Source organism: Bombina bombina, chromosome 1 (assembly GCF_027579735.1).
Source record: "Bombina bombina isolate aBomBom1 chromosome 1, aBomBom1.pri, whole genome shotgun sequence".
NCBI lineage: Eukaryota > Metazoa > Chordata > Amphibia > Anura > Bombinatoridae > Bombina > Bombina bombina.
In genome coordinates, this window is record NC_069499.1 from 396,533,363 (window position 1) to 396,549,510 (window position 16,148).

A 16,148-nucleotide genomic window follows, 5' to 3' on the forward strand; every position below is an offset into this window, starting at 1 on the left:
ATCCCCAGGCTATGTGAAACATGTGTACATGATCATGCTTATAGCCAGAAAGCGATGAAGATGCATGGTACTTACCCATCAGCACCTTCATCTACCATGCTCACCTTAGCTACAGAACACTGCTTCCAGTAGACAGGCCCATTCTAGGCAGTGCAAGCACTGTGCCATGGATATGTGAAGGCTCAGCCCTCCATTAACCAGTATACCTGATGAGTATTTCAATCTATCAGTTTGAATAGCAAATTTGTTTTATTCAGTCCTGGGGATCCTTTTCTATGATATTCCAATCCATTATAAGATTTGCCTACAAATTAGTTAAGTCAGTCAAAATTATGAGTAAATTAGAACAGGACAATCTGGCTTTCATATACTCTGATAACATAACCAAAACATGGTTTATACTTAGGTTTTCATGGTGGTTACCTACACGTAAGATAAATATTTACCTTCAATGCAAAAGTAAAAAACAAACAAAAAATAAAACATGCCCATGACAGCTTACTCTTTTAGCATTAACTCATAAAAGTTTATTTAATCATGACAAAACATGATAGAAAGACAATCTATTACATTTTGGCTATATCTACCATGATGCACCACTGTTTGGTGTGGTTTAAAAAGAACGTATTCAATTGGTTAGCATGCAATATAAATCAATTACTCTTTCCATACCAAAACCCACATTAAATAATATACACAATCAATTAACATTTCCCATGAATACTATATTATTTTACTTGCATTTCACCCTTGCCCATTTTTTTTGTTTGTTTACCACGGCTCATGTGTGTTTAGGGGGTGGTAGCAGCTGACCATTAATACAAGTTTGGCTGTTTTGTAGAGAAACCAAGGGGTCTAATTGATAGATGCAATATTGATGATGATTTCGTAATCTATTTGAAAGCAGTTTCTTCACTTAACCAAAATGTGCAATTAATGATTTCATATATGGTTTTGAATTTTATTTATATAAAACAAATTACTCAACTGAAAAAACAAAGTGCATGTAGTGAAGCAATGCTGCACCCTCTGACAGATTTTAATAGTAATTAAGCTTTTATCTATGTTTTTATATAACACAAAAGTAAGAAAAGACTGTTTAACTATCTATTAAGTCCCAACATAATTAGTGTTTACATTAAGTGCATAACTACAGGGGAAAATAAAGTTATTAACCATCTGATGTTTATTAGTTATATGCATGTCGATCTTCTACAGGATGTGCCCATGTTAGCTTAGATGCAGAAATGTTGTCAATATTTTTTATATACATAGTAAATATGAATACTATTCACAAATCATTTAGGAAATGTATATGGAAAAATAAAGAATAAGATGAATAATATAGAACACAACAAAGTAGGTAGCTTTTCATACAGAAATACAGGTTTGTCACTGGGTGGTTTTAAATAAACTTGACAGAGTATTTGCTTAACATTTTTGTCAGACAAATGGTTAAATGCTGCTAAGGCAAATGTCATTTTGTATTCATGTCATCCTCAAAGTAAGCCACTCTATTTGGTTGTTGATTGTAAGCTGTGTGCTCCACTTCCCCACCGCCGTTACTTGGCTTTTGAAAGTGAATCTCAATAGAATCTTGAATATCTTCTTCAGAATCCTCATAGTGGTTGATGTTATCAAGCAGCACAGTTCTAGTGGAAATACCCGAAAATACCTAAAAATAATTACAGAGAATTGTTGCACTCATTTACAAGGCTGATATTACCAAAGACAACCAATCAATGAAAAAGATAATTACTTAAAGGGGCAGAAAAGACAAAATAAAAATTAAATAGATTGGATAGACCATTAAATTGTACAACTTTCTAATTGACTTACATTGTCAATTTTGCTTAGTTCTCTTGGTATTCTTTGTTAAAGAGTAATCCTAGGCGAATTTAAGGAGCGTGTATGTGACTTATGCCATCTGGCAGTAGTGTTTGCAACAATGTTTATAGCAATGTTATACATAGTTACAAATATTCTTACAATATAGGGCTATAGACACATGCATGCTCCTAAGCTCCTATCATCCAACCTAAATTTAGTCTTTAACAAAGGATACCAAAAGAACAAAGCAAATTTGATAACACAAATTAAATGGAAAGCTGTTTAAAATGACATGCTCTATCTGAATGATGAAAGTTTAATTTTGACTTTACTGTTCTTTTTATTATGCACTCATATGTTTCCATTTTTACCATGGGATAAATTAGTTTAAATGTTCAGCTTTTCCTATACATAAAAAATAACTACTGAAGCAAAAGGGATGTTACTGCCTTGTGGCAACAATATAAAGTTCACATGTGCTAAATACATTCTTGATTTTTCACTCAACACTGAGGGCCGGAATACAAGTGGACACTATATAGCGCTTTGCTTGAACGTACACTTCACTAGACGTAAGCTTTTGCGTGCATCAGGTGGCATGGATATTAAAATTTTAAAGCAAAAAAATTGTCCATGAGTGAAAGCCGACTCACACTATACTTCAACATCAGGACCGCGTTAACGTATTCTTCCCATACAGGGAGTGCAGAATTATTAGGCAAGTTGTATTTTTGAGGATTCATTTTATTATTGAACAACAACCATGTTCTCAATGAACCCAAAAAACTCATTAATATCAAAGCTGAATATTTTTGGAAGTAGTTTTTAGTTTGTTTTTAGTTTTAGCTATTTTAGGGGGATATCTGTGTGTGCAGGTGACTATTACTGTGCATAATTACTAGGCAACTTAACAAAAAACAAATATATACCCATTTCAATTATTTATTTTTACCAGTGAAACCAATATAACATCTCAACATTCACAAATATACATTTCTGACATTCAAAAACAAAACAAAAACAAATCAGTGACCAATATAGCCACCTTTGTTTGCAAGGACACTCAAAAGCCTGCCATCCATGGATTCTGTCAGTGTTTTGATCTGTTCACCATCAACATTGCGTGCAGCAGCAACCACAGCCTCCCAGACACTGTTCAGAGAGGTGTACTGTTTTCCCTCCTTGTAAATCTCACATTTGATGATGGACCACAGGTTCTAAATGGGGTTCAGATCAGGTGAACAAGGAGGCCATGTCATTAGATTTTCTTCTTTTATACCCTTTCTTGCCAGCCACGCTGTGGAGTACTTGGACGAGTGTGATGGAGCATTGTCCTGCATGAAAATCATGTTTTTCTTGAAGGATGCCGACTTCTTCCTGTACCACTGCTTGAAGAAGGTGTCTTCCAGAAACTGGCAGTAGGACTGGGAGTTGAGCTTGACTCCATCCTCAACCCGAAAAGGCCCCACAAGCTCATCTTTGATGATACCAGCCCAAACCAGTACTCCACCTCCACCTTGCTGGCGTCTGAGTCGGACTGGAGCTCTCTGCCCTTTACCAATCCAGCCACGGGCCCATCCATCTGGCCCATTAAGACTCACTCTCATTTCATCAGTCCATAAAACCTTAGAAAAATCAGTCTTGAGATATTTCTTGGCCCAGTCTTGACGTTTCAGCTTGTGTGTCTTGTTCAGTGGTGGTCGTCTTTCAGCCTTTCTTACCTTGGCCATGTCTCTGAGTATTGCACACCTTGTGCTTTTGGGCACTCCAGTGATGTTGCAGCTCTGAAATATTGCCAAACTGGTGGCAAGTGGCATCTTGGCAGCTGCACGCTTGACTTTTCTCAGTTCATGGGCAGTTATTTTGCGCCTTGGTTTTTCCACACGCTTCTTGCGACCCTGTTGACTATTTTGAATGAAACACTTGATTGTTCGATGATCACGCTTCAGAAGCTTTGCAATTTTAAGAGTGCTGCATCCCTCTGCAAGATATCTCACTATTTTTGACTTTTCTGAGCCTGTCAAGTCCTTCTTTTGACCCATTTTGCCAAAGGAAAGGAAGTTGCCTAATAATTATGCACACCTGATATAGGGTGTTGATGTCATTAGACCACACCCCTTCTCATTACAGAGATGCACATCACCTAATATGCTTAATTGGTAGTAGGCTTTCGAGCCTATACAGCTTGGAGTAAGACAACATGCATAAAGAGGATGATGTGGTCAAAAGAGATTAAATATATATTTAATAATACAAATTTAAAAAAATCCTATGTGAAGAACATAGAAAATATAAATTATGCTTACCAGATAATTTAATTTCCTTCTGTACAAGGAGAGTCCACGGCTTCATTCCTTACTGTTGGGAAATACTGAACCTGGCCACCAGGAGGAGGCAAACACACCCCAGCCAAAGGCCTAAATACCTCTCCCACTTCCCCTACCCCCCAGTCATTGTGCAGAGGGAACAAGGAACAGTAGGAGAAATATCAGGGTATAAAAGGTGCCAGAAGAAAAATATAATTTAGGGGGCCGTCCATCGGAGAACACGGGCCGTACAGGAGGAAATTAAATTATCTGGTAAGCATAATTTATGTTTTCCTTCTTAATACAAGGAGAGTCCATGGCTTCATTCCTTACTGTTAGGAAACTTATACCCAAGCTCTAGAGGACACTGAATGATAATGGAGGGACAAAAAGAGAGGCGGACCCTAATCTGAGGGCACCACAGCCTTTCTCCCGAAGTCTGCTTCAGCTGAAACAAAAACATCAAACTTGTAAAATTTAGAAAAAGTGTGTAAGGAGGACCAGGTAGCCGCCTTACAAATCTGATACCTAGAAGCCTTGTTCTTAAAGGCCCAAGAGGAAGCCACTGTTCTAGTAGAATGAGCCGTAATTCTCTGAGGAGGTTTATGTACCGCTGTGTCATAAGCTAAGCGGATAAGACTCCTCAACCAAAAAGATAAGGAAGTCGAAGAGACCTTCTGACCCTTACGCTTCCCAGAATAGGCAACAAACAAGGAAGAAGCGTGTCTAAAATCCTTAGTAGCCTGAAGATAAAACTTTAAGGCACAAACCATGTCAAAATTATGAAGTAAACGTTCCTTCAAAGAAGAAGGATTAGGATACAAAGAAGGGACCACAATCTCTTGATTGATGTTGCGGTCTGACACGACCTTAGGGAGAAACCCTTAGTACGTAGGATAGCCTTATCCGAATGGAACACCAGATAAGGAGGCTCACATTGCAAGGCAGCAATTTCAGATACTCTGTGCGCAGAAGCAATAGCCAGTAGAAAAAAAACCTTTCAGGACAACAACTTAATGTCAATTTCATGCATAGGCTCAAACGGAGCCCGTTGAAAAACCTTAAGAACCAGATTCAGACTCCAAGGAGGAAAAGATGATCTACACACAGGTCTGATCCTAATTAGAGCCTTAACAAAAGACTGAACAACTGGAAGCTCAGAGAGCCTCTTGTGCAGTAAAACAGACAAGGCCAAAATCTGTCCCCTCAGGGAACAGGCCGAAAGACCCTTCTCCAGTCCATCCTGGAGAAACAATAGAATCCTGGCAACCTTGACTTTATGCCAAGGAAATCCACGCTCTTCACACCAGAATAAGTGGGTTCTCCACACCTTATGATAGATGCGATGAGTAACCAGCTTACAAGCTTGAATCAGAAAACCCTCTCTTGGCAAGGAGGAAGCGTTCAATCTCCACACAGTCAGCCTCAGAGAATCTAGATTTTGATTAACAAAATGACCCTGTTCCAGCAGATCCCTGCGACAAGGTAGCTTCCATGGAGGAGAAGATGACATCCTCACTAGATCCACGTTCTTTGCGGCCACAATGGAGCAATCAGTATTACTGACACCTGCTCCTGCTTGATGCGGGCCACTACCCGAGGAAGGAGTGGTAATAGCGGAGAAAAGGTAGATTAGACTGAACCTCCAAGCACTGCTAATGCATCTATTAGCTCCACCTGAGGATCCCTGGACCTCGACCCATATTTGGGTATCTTGGTATTGAGATGAGACGCCATGAGATCTATCTCCCACATAGTGCATATCTCCGATAACACTTTGGGATGGAGAGACCATTCCCCCGGATAAAAGGATTGATTGCTGAGAAAGTCCGCTTCCCAGTTGTCCACACCCGGAATGTGGATTGCTGACAGTGAACAGTTGTGGGCCTCTGCCCACTCCAGAATCCGAGATCCTTTCCTCATTGCTAGGGAGCTTCTCGTTCCCCCCTGATGGTTGATGTAAGCCACCAAGGTCTGATTGGAATCTGATAAACTGGAATTAACCCAGAAGAGGTCAAGCTTTCAGAGCATTGTAGATTGCTTGAAGTTCCATAAATGTTGATCGGGAGGGAGCGTTCCTCCTGAGACCACAGGCCCTATGCCCTCTTGGCACACTAAACAGCTCCCCATCCTGATAGACTCGCATCCGTAGTAACAATCTCCCAGGTTGGTCTTAGAAAGCATGTCCATGAGACTAATTACCTCCATACACTGAGCCACAGATGGCCTTAAGGAGGTCCGGAGGGCAAGACATGCTGAAGCTAGCTTGCAACATCTCTGGTTGGTTAGAAATATTCTTATGGATATCGAGTCTATTATAGTACCCAGGAATTCAACCCTGGTGCTTGGAATAAGAGAACTCTTTTCTAAGCTTATCTTCCATCTATAAGATCGAAGAAGAGAGAGAAGAGATACCGAATGGTCCTCCGCTAGATAAAAAGGATGGTGCTTGAACCAGAATGTCATCCAAGTAGGGAGCTACCGCTATACCTTGGGTTCTGGCAATGGCCAGGAGAGCACCTAGAACCTTTGTAAAGATCTTGGAGCAGTAGCTAGACCAAACAGAAGTGCAATGAACTGGAAGTGCTGATCCAGGAACGCAAACCTTAGGAAATGGAAGTGGTCCCTGTGGATTGGAACATGAAGGTAGGCATCCTTCAGATCTATAGTGGTCATGAAATGCCCTTGCTGAACTAGAGGAAGGATGGACCCTATTGTCTCCATCTTGAATGAGGGGACATTTAGAAACTTGTTTAAGCACTTTAGGTCCAGAATCGGGTGGAAAGTTCTCTCCTTCTTTGGGAACACAAACAGGTTTTGAACCTCTTTCTGCGATAGGAACCGGGACAATGACCCCTAAGGAGGACAGATCCCGCATGCACCCCAGAAAGGCTTCCCTCTTTTCTGGTTTTGAAGACAGACTTGAGAGGAGAAATCTGCCCTTGGGTGGATGAGATTTGAAACCTATCTTGTATCCCTGAGCTATGACCTCCAGGACCCATGGATCCTGCACATCCCTGAACCAAGCGTCTGAAAACCATGACAGTCTGCCCCCTACACGATCCAGCACCGGATCGGGGGCCACCCCTTCATGCCAACTTGGCAGGCTTCTTGTTCTGCTTGGATTTTTTCCAGGATTGAGCCGGATTTCAAGTGCTCTTGGTTTGCTCGGGCTTAGAGGAGGACTACTGACGTTGGGAATTTTTAGAACGAAAGGAACGAAAATTAGATCCTTGTCCCTTAGATTTGTTCTTTTTATCCTGTGGTAGGAAGGCACCCTTGCCCCCTGTGACCGTGGAGATAATGGAGTCCAGGCCTGGACCAAATAAAATATTTCCCTTAAAGGGGAGGGAAAGTAGTCTAGACTTAGAAGTCACGTCCGCAGACCAGGACTTCAGCCAGAGCGCCCGATGGGTCTGTACTGAGAAACCAGAGATTTTAGCATTCAGGCGAATAATCTGCATGTTTGCATCACAGATACAAGAATTAGCAATTCTCAATGCTTTAATTCTTTCTTGGATAACATCAAGGGGACCCTCCACCTCGATCAAATCCACTAAGGAGTCGCACCAGTAGGCCGCAGCTCCAGCAACCGAGGCAACAGCCGCTGCCGTTTGAAATAAGTATCCCGTATGCTGAATCATTTTCCTGAGAAAAGTTTCCATCTTCTTATCCATCGGCTCTCTGAATGATGAGCTATCCTTAAGAGGGATAGTAGTACGCTTAGCTAACATGGAGATAGCACCATCCACCTTAGGGACGGAACCCCACAACTCCAGCTGAGAGTCCGGGAACCAGGAATAATTTTTTAAAGGCAGACAAAGGGGAAAAGGAAGATCCAATTATATCCCACTCGTTTTTAAAAATGTTTGCGATTTTTACAGGAAAAGTTAGCGGTGCTACCCTGTCCTCGTACACTCTGTCTAATTTAGGGATCAAAGGTTCATCAGGCAACTTGGCCTCTGGAACCTATAATGTCGACAGAACCTCCTTTAGAAAAAGAAAATGTAAGTGTTCAATTTTAAATCTAAAGGCTGGCTCCTCCGCAACCAGAGGCCTAGAGGTAGCAGACTCTGATACAGAAAGTTCATCCTCTGAAGACTCAGAGTGTGACCCATCCTGGGATACTTGAAAGGCAGACAAATCTAATAAATCACTGGATGTCCCCTGGACCAGAGAGCTATGTTTAACTTTTCACTTACGCTTGGCATAGGCGAGGTAAAGCACTAAGAGCCTCAGACACCACCGTCTTTAACGCAGTAAAGTTCGATGGTAAAGATCAGGCGTGCTATAGGAAGCTGCATGTGACGATAGAGATGACTGATAGGTATGCACCTCATGGGACAACAAGTCCTCAGAGGTGGACGGCTCAGTAGTATTAAAGGGGTTAACCTTCTTAGACATAATAGCCTTGTTAATGCATATGGAACATAGTTGAGAGGGCGGGCATACCAAGGCCTCCTCACAATATAGACAGGTATTACTATTAGGAATAGAGGGAGAACCCTCAAGCCTATCAGAATCCTCCATAGCTTGCGCTAACAACAGTAGGACACAGAATAAATTAACTTTTTATTTCTCACAAAATGGCACCTTTATACTAACAATGACTGTGGCACTCACCACCTCCTAAACCCAGGCAAACAGAGAAACAAGCATCTTCTCCGACAGCTAGCTCGGTCAGAAAAGAGAAAACAAAAGTGTGACCACACTCGGTCACGTGGTGCGCAAGGCAGGACCACCCCTGCTATGAAAAAAAGCCCGCCAAGCTACAAGCTGCACAGAATTCAAAGTGAAAGTAAAAATCTGTATGTTCCATTACCGCATAACAACAGTCTATGAGCCCCAAAAAATTTCACACATAAAGCAGCATAAAATTAAAATATCACATTTGATTAATCCCCACTGTTCAATAACCTCCCTCCGGAGATATTAACCCATGATTCTATTAAGATAAAAGGAGTCACACTGTGACCCTGTCTTCAGCGTTTTCAACATATATAAAGATTGAAACGATCTTACCAGAATCCGTGCTGTGGAACAGAAACACAGCTTCTAAAGTGTGACAGTCTTGTAGCATCGCTCCTGGTATGGACTTGAGTGAAGAAAAAACAGACAGTGAAACTCGTCAACACTGGTTGCTTAAGGAGCTTTAAGCAGGCAGCCTGAATGGATTCACAGGAAGACTCTCTCTGCATCTCCAGACTCTAACTTTCGTCAATGCTCTCACTGAGACGCTGACAAGACTACTTAAAACTCCAGTCCCATATCGAAGGGCATATACCCCTCCTGAGGAACAACTCCGAAAATCTTCTCTGCCATCTTCCTGTGATGAAAGGCAAAGAATGACTGGGGGATAGGGGAAGTGGGAGAGGTATTTAAGCCTTTGGCTGGGGTGTCTTTGCCTCCTCCTGGTGGCCAGGTTAAGTATTTCCTAACAGTAAGGAATGAAGCCATGGACTTTCCTTGTATTAAGAAGGAAATGTAAAGTATGCGTATTGCGCTTTGCGGTTTTCTATTAAGGTCTCATGCGGCATCAGGTTAGCACACATGAAGAACTACTAACCTCAATGCGCATTATTGAAATATTACATATAAAATATTAAAAAATAATAATTTACAAATTATGCATGATGTAATTTATATATATATATATATATATATATATATATACATATACACACACACACACACACACATACACACATATATACATATATATACATATATATATATATATATATACATACATACACACACACATATATATTTATACACACACACACACATATATATATATTTATACACACACACACACATATATATTTATACACACACATATATATATATATATATATATATATATATATATATACACATACACGCACACATATATACACACTATGGATTATTTAGAATTTGTTTACAGTATAACGCATATTGAGGTTAGCAATTCTTAAAGTGCATATACAGTATGTACACACATATTTACATACATACACATAGTTAGACATGGTTATGTATGTATATATACACACAATATAGCCCTTTCCAGAGAAACACCTTTTTATATACCTTTTAACCCTTTTTTTTAATATTTATATGAATATTTTTTATCAGATACAGTTACACTCATATAAACACTAATTTAAAATGTATTTATGTTGCGTTTAGTGCAAAAAAAACAACTATATAGCTGAAAATATTAAATTAATACATTTTTTTCCTACCATCAATCTTAAAATTATAAAGTGACCATTTTACTCACTGGGTATATAGCAATATGTATATAGCATCTGCACATTTTTCCACAGATAAGAACGTTTCAGTATTTTTACTGGAGCACGGACAACTGGGTAGGGATATGTAAATGAGTTTCACAATGCCTCACTTTTCTTATGTACAATTCCCAAAAATGCTTTATATCCTTTGCAAAAAGTAATCTGATACTTCCCACATAAAGATAAGCAACATCTGATGAATTATAATCTTAATTCAAGAAAATGGATACCAAAGAAATTAGTATCATTTAGCCATCTTGACTTACATATCTTGCTTCTATGTCCATTCTCCCTGATGTAGATAAATATGCTTAAAGGGCCATAATACCCAAATGTTCAAACACTTGAAAGTGATGCAGTATAGCTGTAAAAAGCTGACTAGAAAATATCACCTGAACATCTCTAAGTAAAAAAGAAAGATATTTTACCTCAAAAGTTCTCAGCAGCCACAGCCACATCCCATTGTAAAGGACTTCTAAGCAGAAAATTATTATGTCTGTCCCGGGACAGTGGAAGAAGCAAGCTTACGTGCACTCTCATCTTATTTCCCTATTCAGCTTAAGGAAGTTTACTATGAAATCTCATGAGAGTTAAGTGAAAGAGTTCATGACCTCAGCACTGTTGATGCTGATTGGCTGCTGTTCATTTCTTCAACAGCAACAGCTGAGTATAACTTTTTACACAGAACTTACTCTGGTGAGCTGAGGAGATTGTGAGGTAAAATATCTTCCTTTTTTACATAGAGATGCTCAGGTTCAAGTGATTTAGCATGTGAGTTTTATGTCCCTTTAATAACACTGTCAATTTATATAAAAAAAAAGTTACATCATAGTAAAACAAGGAAAACATACCAGAAGTTTGTTTAGACTATAACTTATGTGGGGCTGTACTGTAACGGTATAATTACAATTATTGACATTGAACTGATGCTCTTTCCTTTTGATGACATTTTGTACAACTAGAAGAAAAAGAAAAAAAACATATTTGAATACATAAAATAAAAATGTTTGCCAAAATAATAATAATAATAAAGTTACTAGTAAAGTGCTGCTAGTTATTTAAATCACCCAGTTTACCGGTATCACTCTGTAAGCATAGAAGCATGGATTTTGAGGGGCTGTCAATCACTCTGAAGGGGTGATTTGTCTCCACCCACCTCAGAGGAACTGCTTCTTAATTATGTGGTTGTAGACTCAATTGTGCAAACCTAAGCTGCAGAGTTTTATAGAGCTGTGAATGAAACTTGATATATTTCCCTATTTCCTTGTAAGGTTAAAATGCATGTAGTGAAGCAATGCTGCACCCTCTGACAGATTTTAATAACAGTGAAGCTTTTATCTATGTGTATGTAACTCAAAAATAAGAGAAGACTCTTAACTGAACTATTATTATTTTATCTATAAAGTGGCTTAATAATCAGTGTTTACATTAAGTGCATAACTACAGGGGGAAATAACAACCATCTGATGTATATTTGTTTTAAGCATGGCGATCTTCTACAGGACATGTGCTCATGTTAGCTTAGATGCTACAGAAATAGTATCCATATTTTATATATACATAGCAAATATGAATACTATTCACAAATCATTTAAGAAATGTATATGGAGAAATATAGAATAATAATAATAATAATAATATAGAATGCAACAAAGTAGGCAGCTTGTCATGCAGAACATAGGTATGTCACTGGGTGGTAATACATTTGAGTTTGGGTTATAGATTTACAATATGAATCATACAATCTGCTTTTGGAGCAGAGGTTTACTTATTAAATGGTCATACAGATATGAACATGTAAGGCTGCTCCAGCTTTACACAAATTAACATCTAAAACATAGCATATTTTTACATGTGTCAAATACTACACACTATAATCAATAGTTTAATAACTTCTATAATATGTCTTACGGGTTAGCCTTATAATTATTGTTGAGGATTGGAACACACAAGAAATGGGTAGTAAATAGAATGTAAATCTAACAATGCTATTGGTACAGACCTCCATTCTCCAGATATGTAATGGTAGCCCTATTATTACATCTATCATATTCCACATTCTCTATTTCTCCTCCCCCTATATCAGATTTGTAGAAGGTCACTTCCAGCTTGTCCCTAATGTACTCGTCTGGAATTTCAAAAGGCACATTTTCAACAAGCATTTTCTTAGACGAAATGTTCAGGTTAACCTAAAAAAAAAAAATAATAATAATCAATGAAGTACAAATGAGTATAAAGCTGACATTATTTACTACTACAACATATTCGAATAATAAAAATGCTTATTTTTGCTGCAAGTGCACACATTTACATATATTTGACCATTAACCCATACATTTCACAATCATCTTATATTTGAAATGTAGCGATATATTCCATAAATGTGTTAGTGCGTTCAGTATTTCCTTCACATATCATCAGATACATACAGGGTTAATTGTACTTTAGTCTTATATGCTTTTATGGTAGCTAACCTATCTGACAAGAATAAAAGTTATATATTATTTTATTTTTTTAGTTTTTGTTTGCCATTCAGACCTTTAAAACCAATACAGCTTGAATGTAGTAGAACATGGCACCAACATTTATGACTATTACGCTGTTAACAATGGTAAAATGCCCTGTAGATCACCCGCCTCAAAGGCTTCAAGGGCTTTAGGATTGCAGACAAGACCACTTTCTGCATGTCTCACTGCCTGAACTCTACGGCCCTAGAAACACTAAATCATTAAAGGACCAGTAAATACAGTCAATTTGTATAATCAACACATGCATAATAAAAAGGCAATGCAATAGCATTTAAGCAAACTTCAAATGAGATAACTTGCGTTCTATAAAGAGACAAAAAAGAAGAGGCGCTCTGGTGCAGATAATCCTTGGCTACAAATGGATATAAACTAAAGGTTCAGAGTAATACTCACAAAGATGTTTGCACATGCAGTGCAATAACAGGTGAGCCGAAGCTTCAGAGCCGCTCGGCTGACTCGCTAAGGGTGAAATCAGCTGTTCACTGGGTAATAACTTTACCACTTTACCAACGATTCCAAAGGGTTAGGAAATGAAATACCTATAACAAAAAATAGATACCGCCCTTGGTGCAGATTATCCCAGACACAGAATACACCTACGGCAAGTGTCGAGAAGTTTATACTCACAAGCGTAGTTGCACAAGCAGTGCAATATCAGGCGTGCCGAATCTTAAAGAGCCGTTCGGCTGACTCCCTGGGTCCTGTACAGCTGCTCCTTATTGAACCAGGATCACTGGAAGTGTGGTGGGGAATAAAAGTGGCTATGCCAATAGAAATTAATCCGTGCAAGGGATCAATAGGGCAGATAGAGCAAATATTCCACAGCAAGGTAGAAAAGATAAAAGTTTTTATTAAAAACATAAAAATTGCTTAGCAACGCGTTTCTCGGCTAACATGCCGTTTCATCAGGCTACAACCTGATGAAGCCTGATGAAACGGCATGTTAGCCGAGAAATGCGTTGCTAAGCAATTTTTATGTTTTTAATAAAAACTTTTATCTTTTCTGCCTTGCTGTGGAATATTTGCTCTATCTGCCCTATTGATCCCTTGCACGGATTAATTTCTATTGGCATTGCCACTTTTATTCCCCACCACACTTCCAGTGATCCTGGTTCAATAAGGAGCAGCTGTACAGGACCCAGGGAGTCAGCCGAACAGCTCTTTAAGTTTCGGCACGCCTGATATTGCACTGCTTGTGCAACTCCGCTTGTGAGTATAAACTTCTCGACACTTGCCGTAGGTGTATTCTGTGTCTGGGATAATCTGCACCAAGGGCGGTATCTATTTTTTGTTATAGGTATTTCATTTCCCAACCCTTTGGAATCGTTGGTAAAGTGATTACCCAGTGAACAGCTGATTTCACCCTTAGCGAGTCAGCCGAGCGGCTCTGAAGCTTCGGCTCACCTGTTATTGCACTGCATGTGCAAACATCTTTGTGAGTATTACTCTGAACCTTTAGTTTATATCCATTTGTAGCCAAGGATTATCTGCACCAGAGCGCCTCTTCTTTTTTGTCTCTTTATAGAACGCAAGTTATCTTTTTTCCAACATCTCTGGAGAGAGCAGCTATCGTTTGGGACATCATTCCAGATTGGACACAACTTTATATTGGGACATTCACTTGCTTTTACGGATGTTTATTTCTTCACCATATGATTGTGGTGACTATATTTAATGTTATGTATTTGTATCTATAATTATACAGTTCATATCCGTTGTTTTTGCCAGACATATAATTTAGGATTTACCCATAACTTTTTACTGCTAACCCATTGGCTGAAAATATTCTCTACGAAAAAGCATAAACTAGGCGCACCTTATTCCTGGACATACTACTCAGAATAAGTAGAGTCCCATTTGTTTTTCTAAACTTCAAATGAGCAGTATAATAGTTTCTGACAAATTTCAAAGTAATATCTATTTCCACTCCCACTGTATCCTGTGACAGTCATCAGCCAATCACAGATGCATATAAGTAAATTGAAGAGTTATTTAAAATTGCTTGCACTATCTGATTCATAAAACTACTTTTAACTTGAGTGTCCCTTTAAGGGTTTGAGCGTTTGAACTTTTTGTTCTTTAAAACCTGTCTAAATATTCTTGTTCAACATAATAAATAATAAATTGCATTACTCAAGTGCAAGATTCAGTACACAAAACAAATTGTATTCTTGATGTTTTACCTCAAATTTCACTGTCTTGCACAAATGTACTGGAAGTGCTGTAACTTTTGAAGAACTCTCACTGAAACTGATTTCATGATTTTTCTTCTTAATAATACTTTGAGCCACTGAGAAAACAAAATATTAAACAAACATTTTTCATTGTCGTGTCCATGGAATTGTCTAAACAATGATTTAATTATACCACTGAGAACATTGTTCACTTGAAAACTGGAGCTGTAATTAACCTACAGAAAATAAAATCCAGAGTGTACAAAGATACTCTGTAAAATGCAAGTTTAGTATTACTTTCTTTTCCCAAAAAATTCTTATTAAATTGGTTGCACAATATTGATATTGTTTTAGGATATTTCTATATGAGTATCCATGTATATGCTGTATATTACTCTTGAAATGTTCTGTAGGATTAATGTCCTCAGTGCGTTCTGCATCAGTATGTTAAGCAGTTATGTATTTCTTTTTCGTGCTGCCCTAGGCATTGAAAAATCTGCTACTCCAAACATTTTTATTTTTGCCTTATATATTTCTAACAAATGTAGGCTAGGTAAACATGGATTTGTAATAAAATTAACAAATTCTACTTTTAGGGCCAGATTACGAGTGGCGCACCAACTGTTGCGCATGAGGAATATCGGGTTTATAACAGCTGTAAATGCGTTTGCTCGAACCCACATTGGGATATTGCTCTGGTTAACTTATTCTCGAATAACAAGTTGCACAAAATACATCGAAATTAGATTTAAAAGTACAATAACACACATAATAACACCATCTAATAAAAATTATTGAAAGAACAAATTGCATAAAAAGTAATAAGAGCTCAAAGGTATGAGGTCTCAGGTGTTAGAAAAGAATAGGACTTAAAAGGGCTTTAACATAGAGATACATACATATGTCTAAATATATATATATATATATATATACACATACTGTATATACACATACTGTATATATATATATATATATATATATATATATAAGTGTACATAAGTATTTATAAGTGTATATATGTATTTACAG

At 38.2% G+C, this 16,148-nt stretch overlaps 1 protein-coding gene across 1 annotated transcript in view; it reads right to left on the reverse strand.

Moving 5' to 3' along the window:
- Positions 1-504: 504 nt before the first annotated feature.
- Positions 505-16,148, reverse strand: part of NMI (N-myc and STAT interactor) — a 77,264-nt gene continuing 61,620 nt past the window's right edge. The window contains exons 6-9 of the mRNA XM_053698300.1: positions 15,129-15,235; positions 12,420-12,606; positions 11,269-11,375; positions 505-1,675 (exon numbers count right to left, since the gene is read on the reverse strand). Of these exons, the coding sequence (XP_053554275.1) occupies positions 1,478-1,675; positions 11,269-11,375; positions 12,420-12,606; positions 15,129-15,235 (599 nt within the window). The 3' untranslated portion in view covers positions 505-1,477. The remainder of the gene's footprint in view (positions 1,676-11,268; positions 11,376-12,419; positions 12,607-15,128; positions 15,236-16,148) is intronic.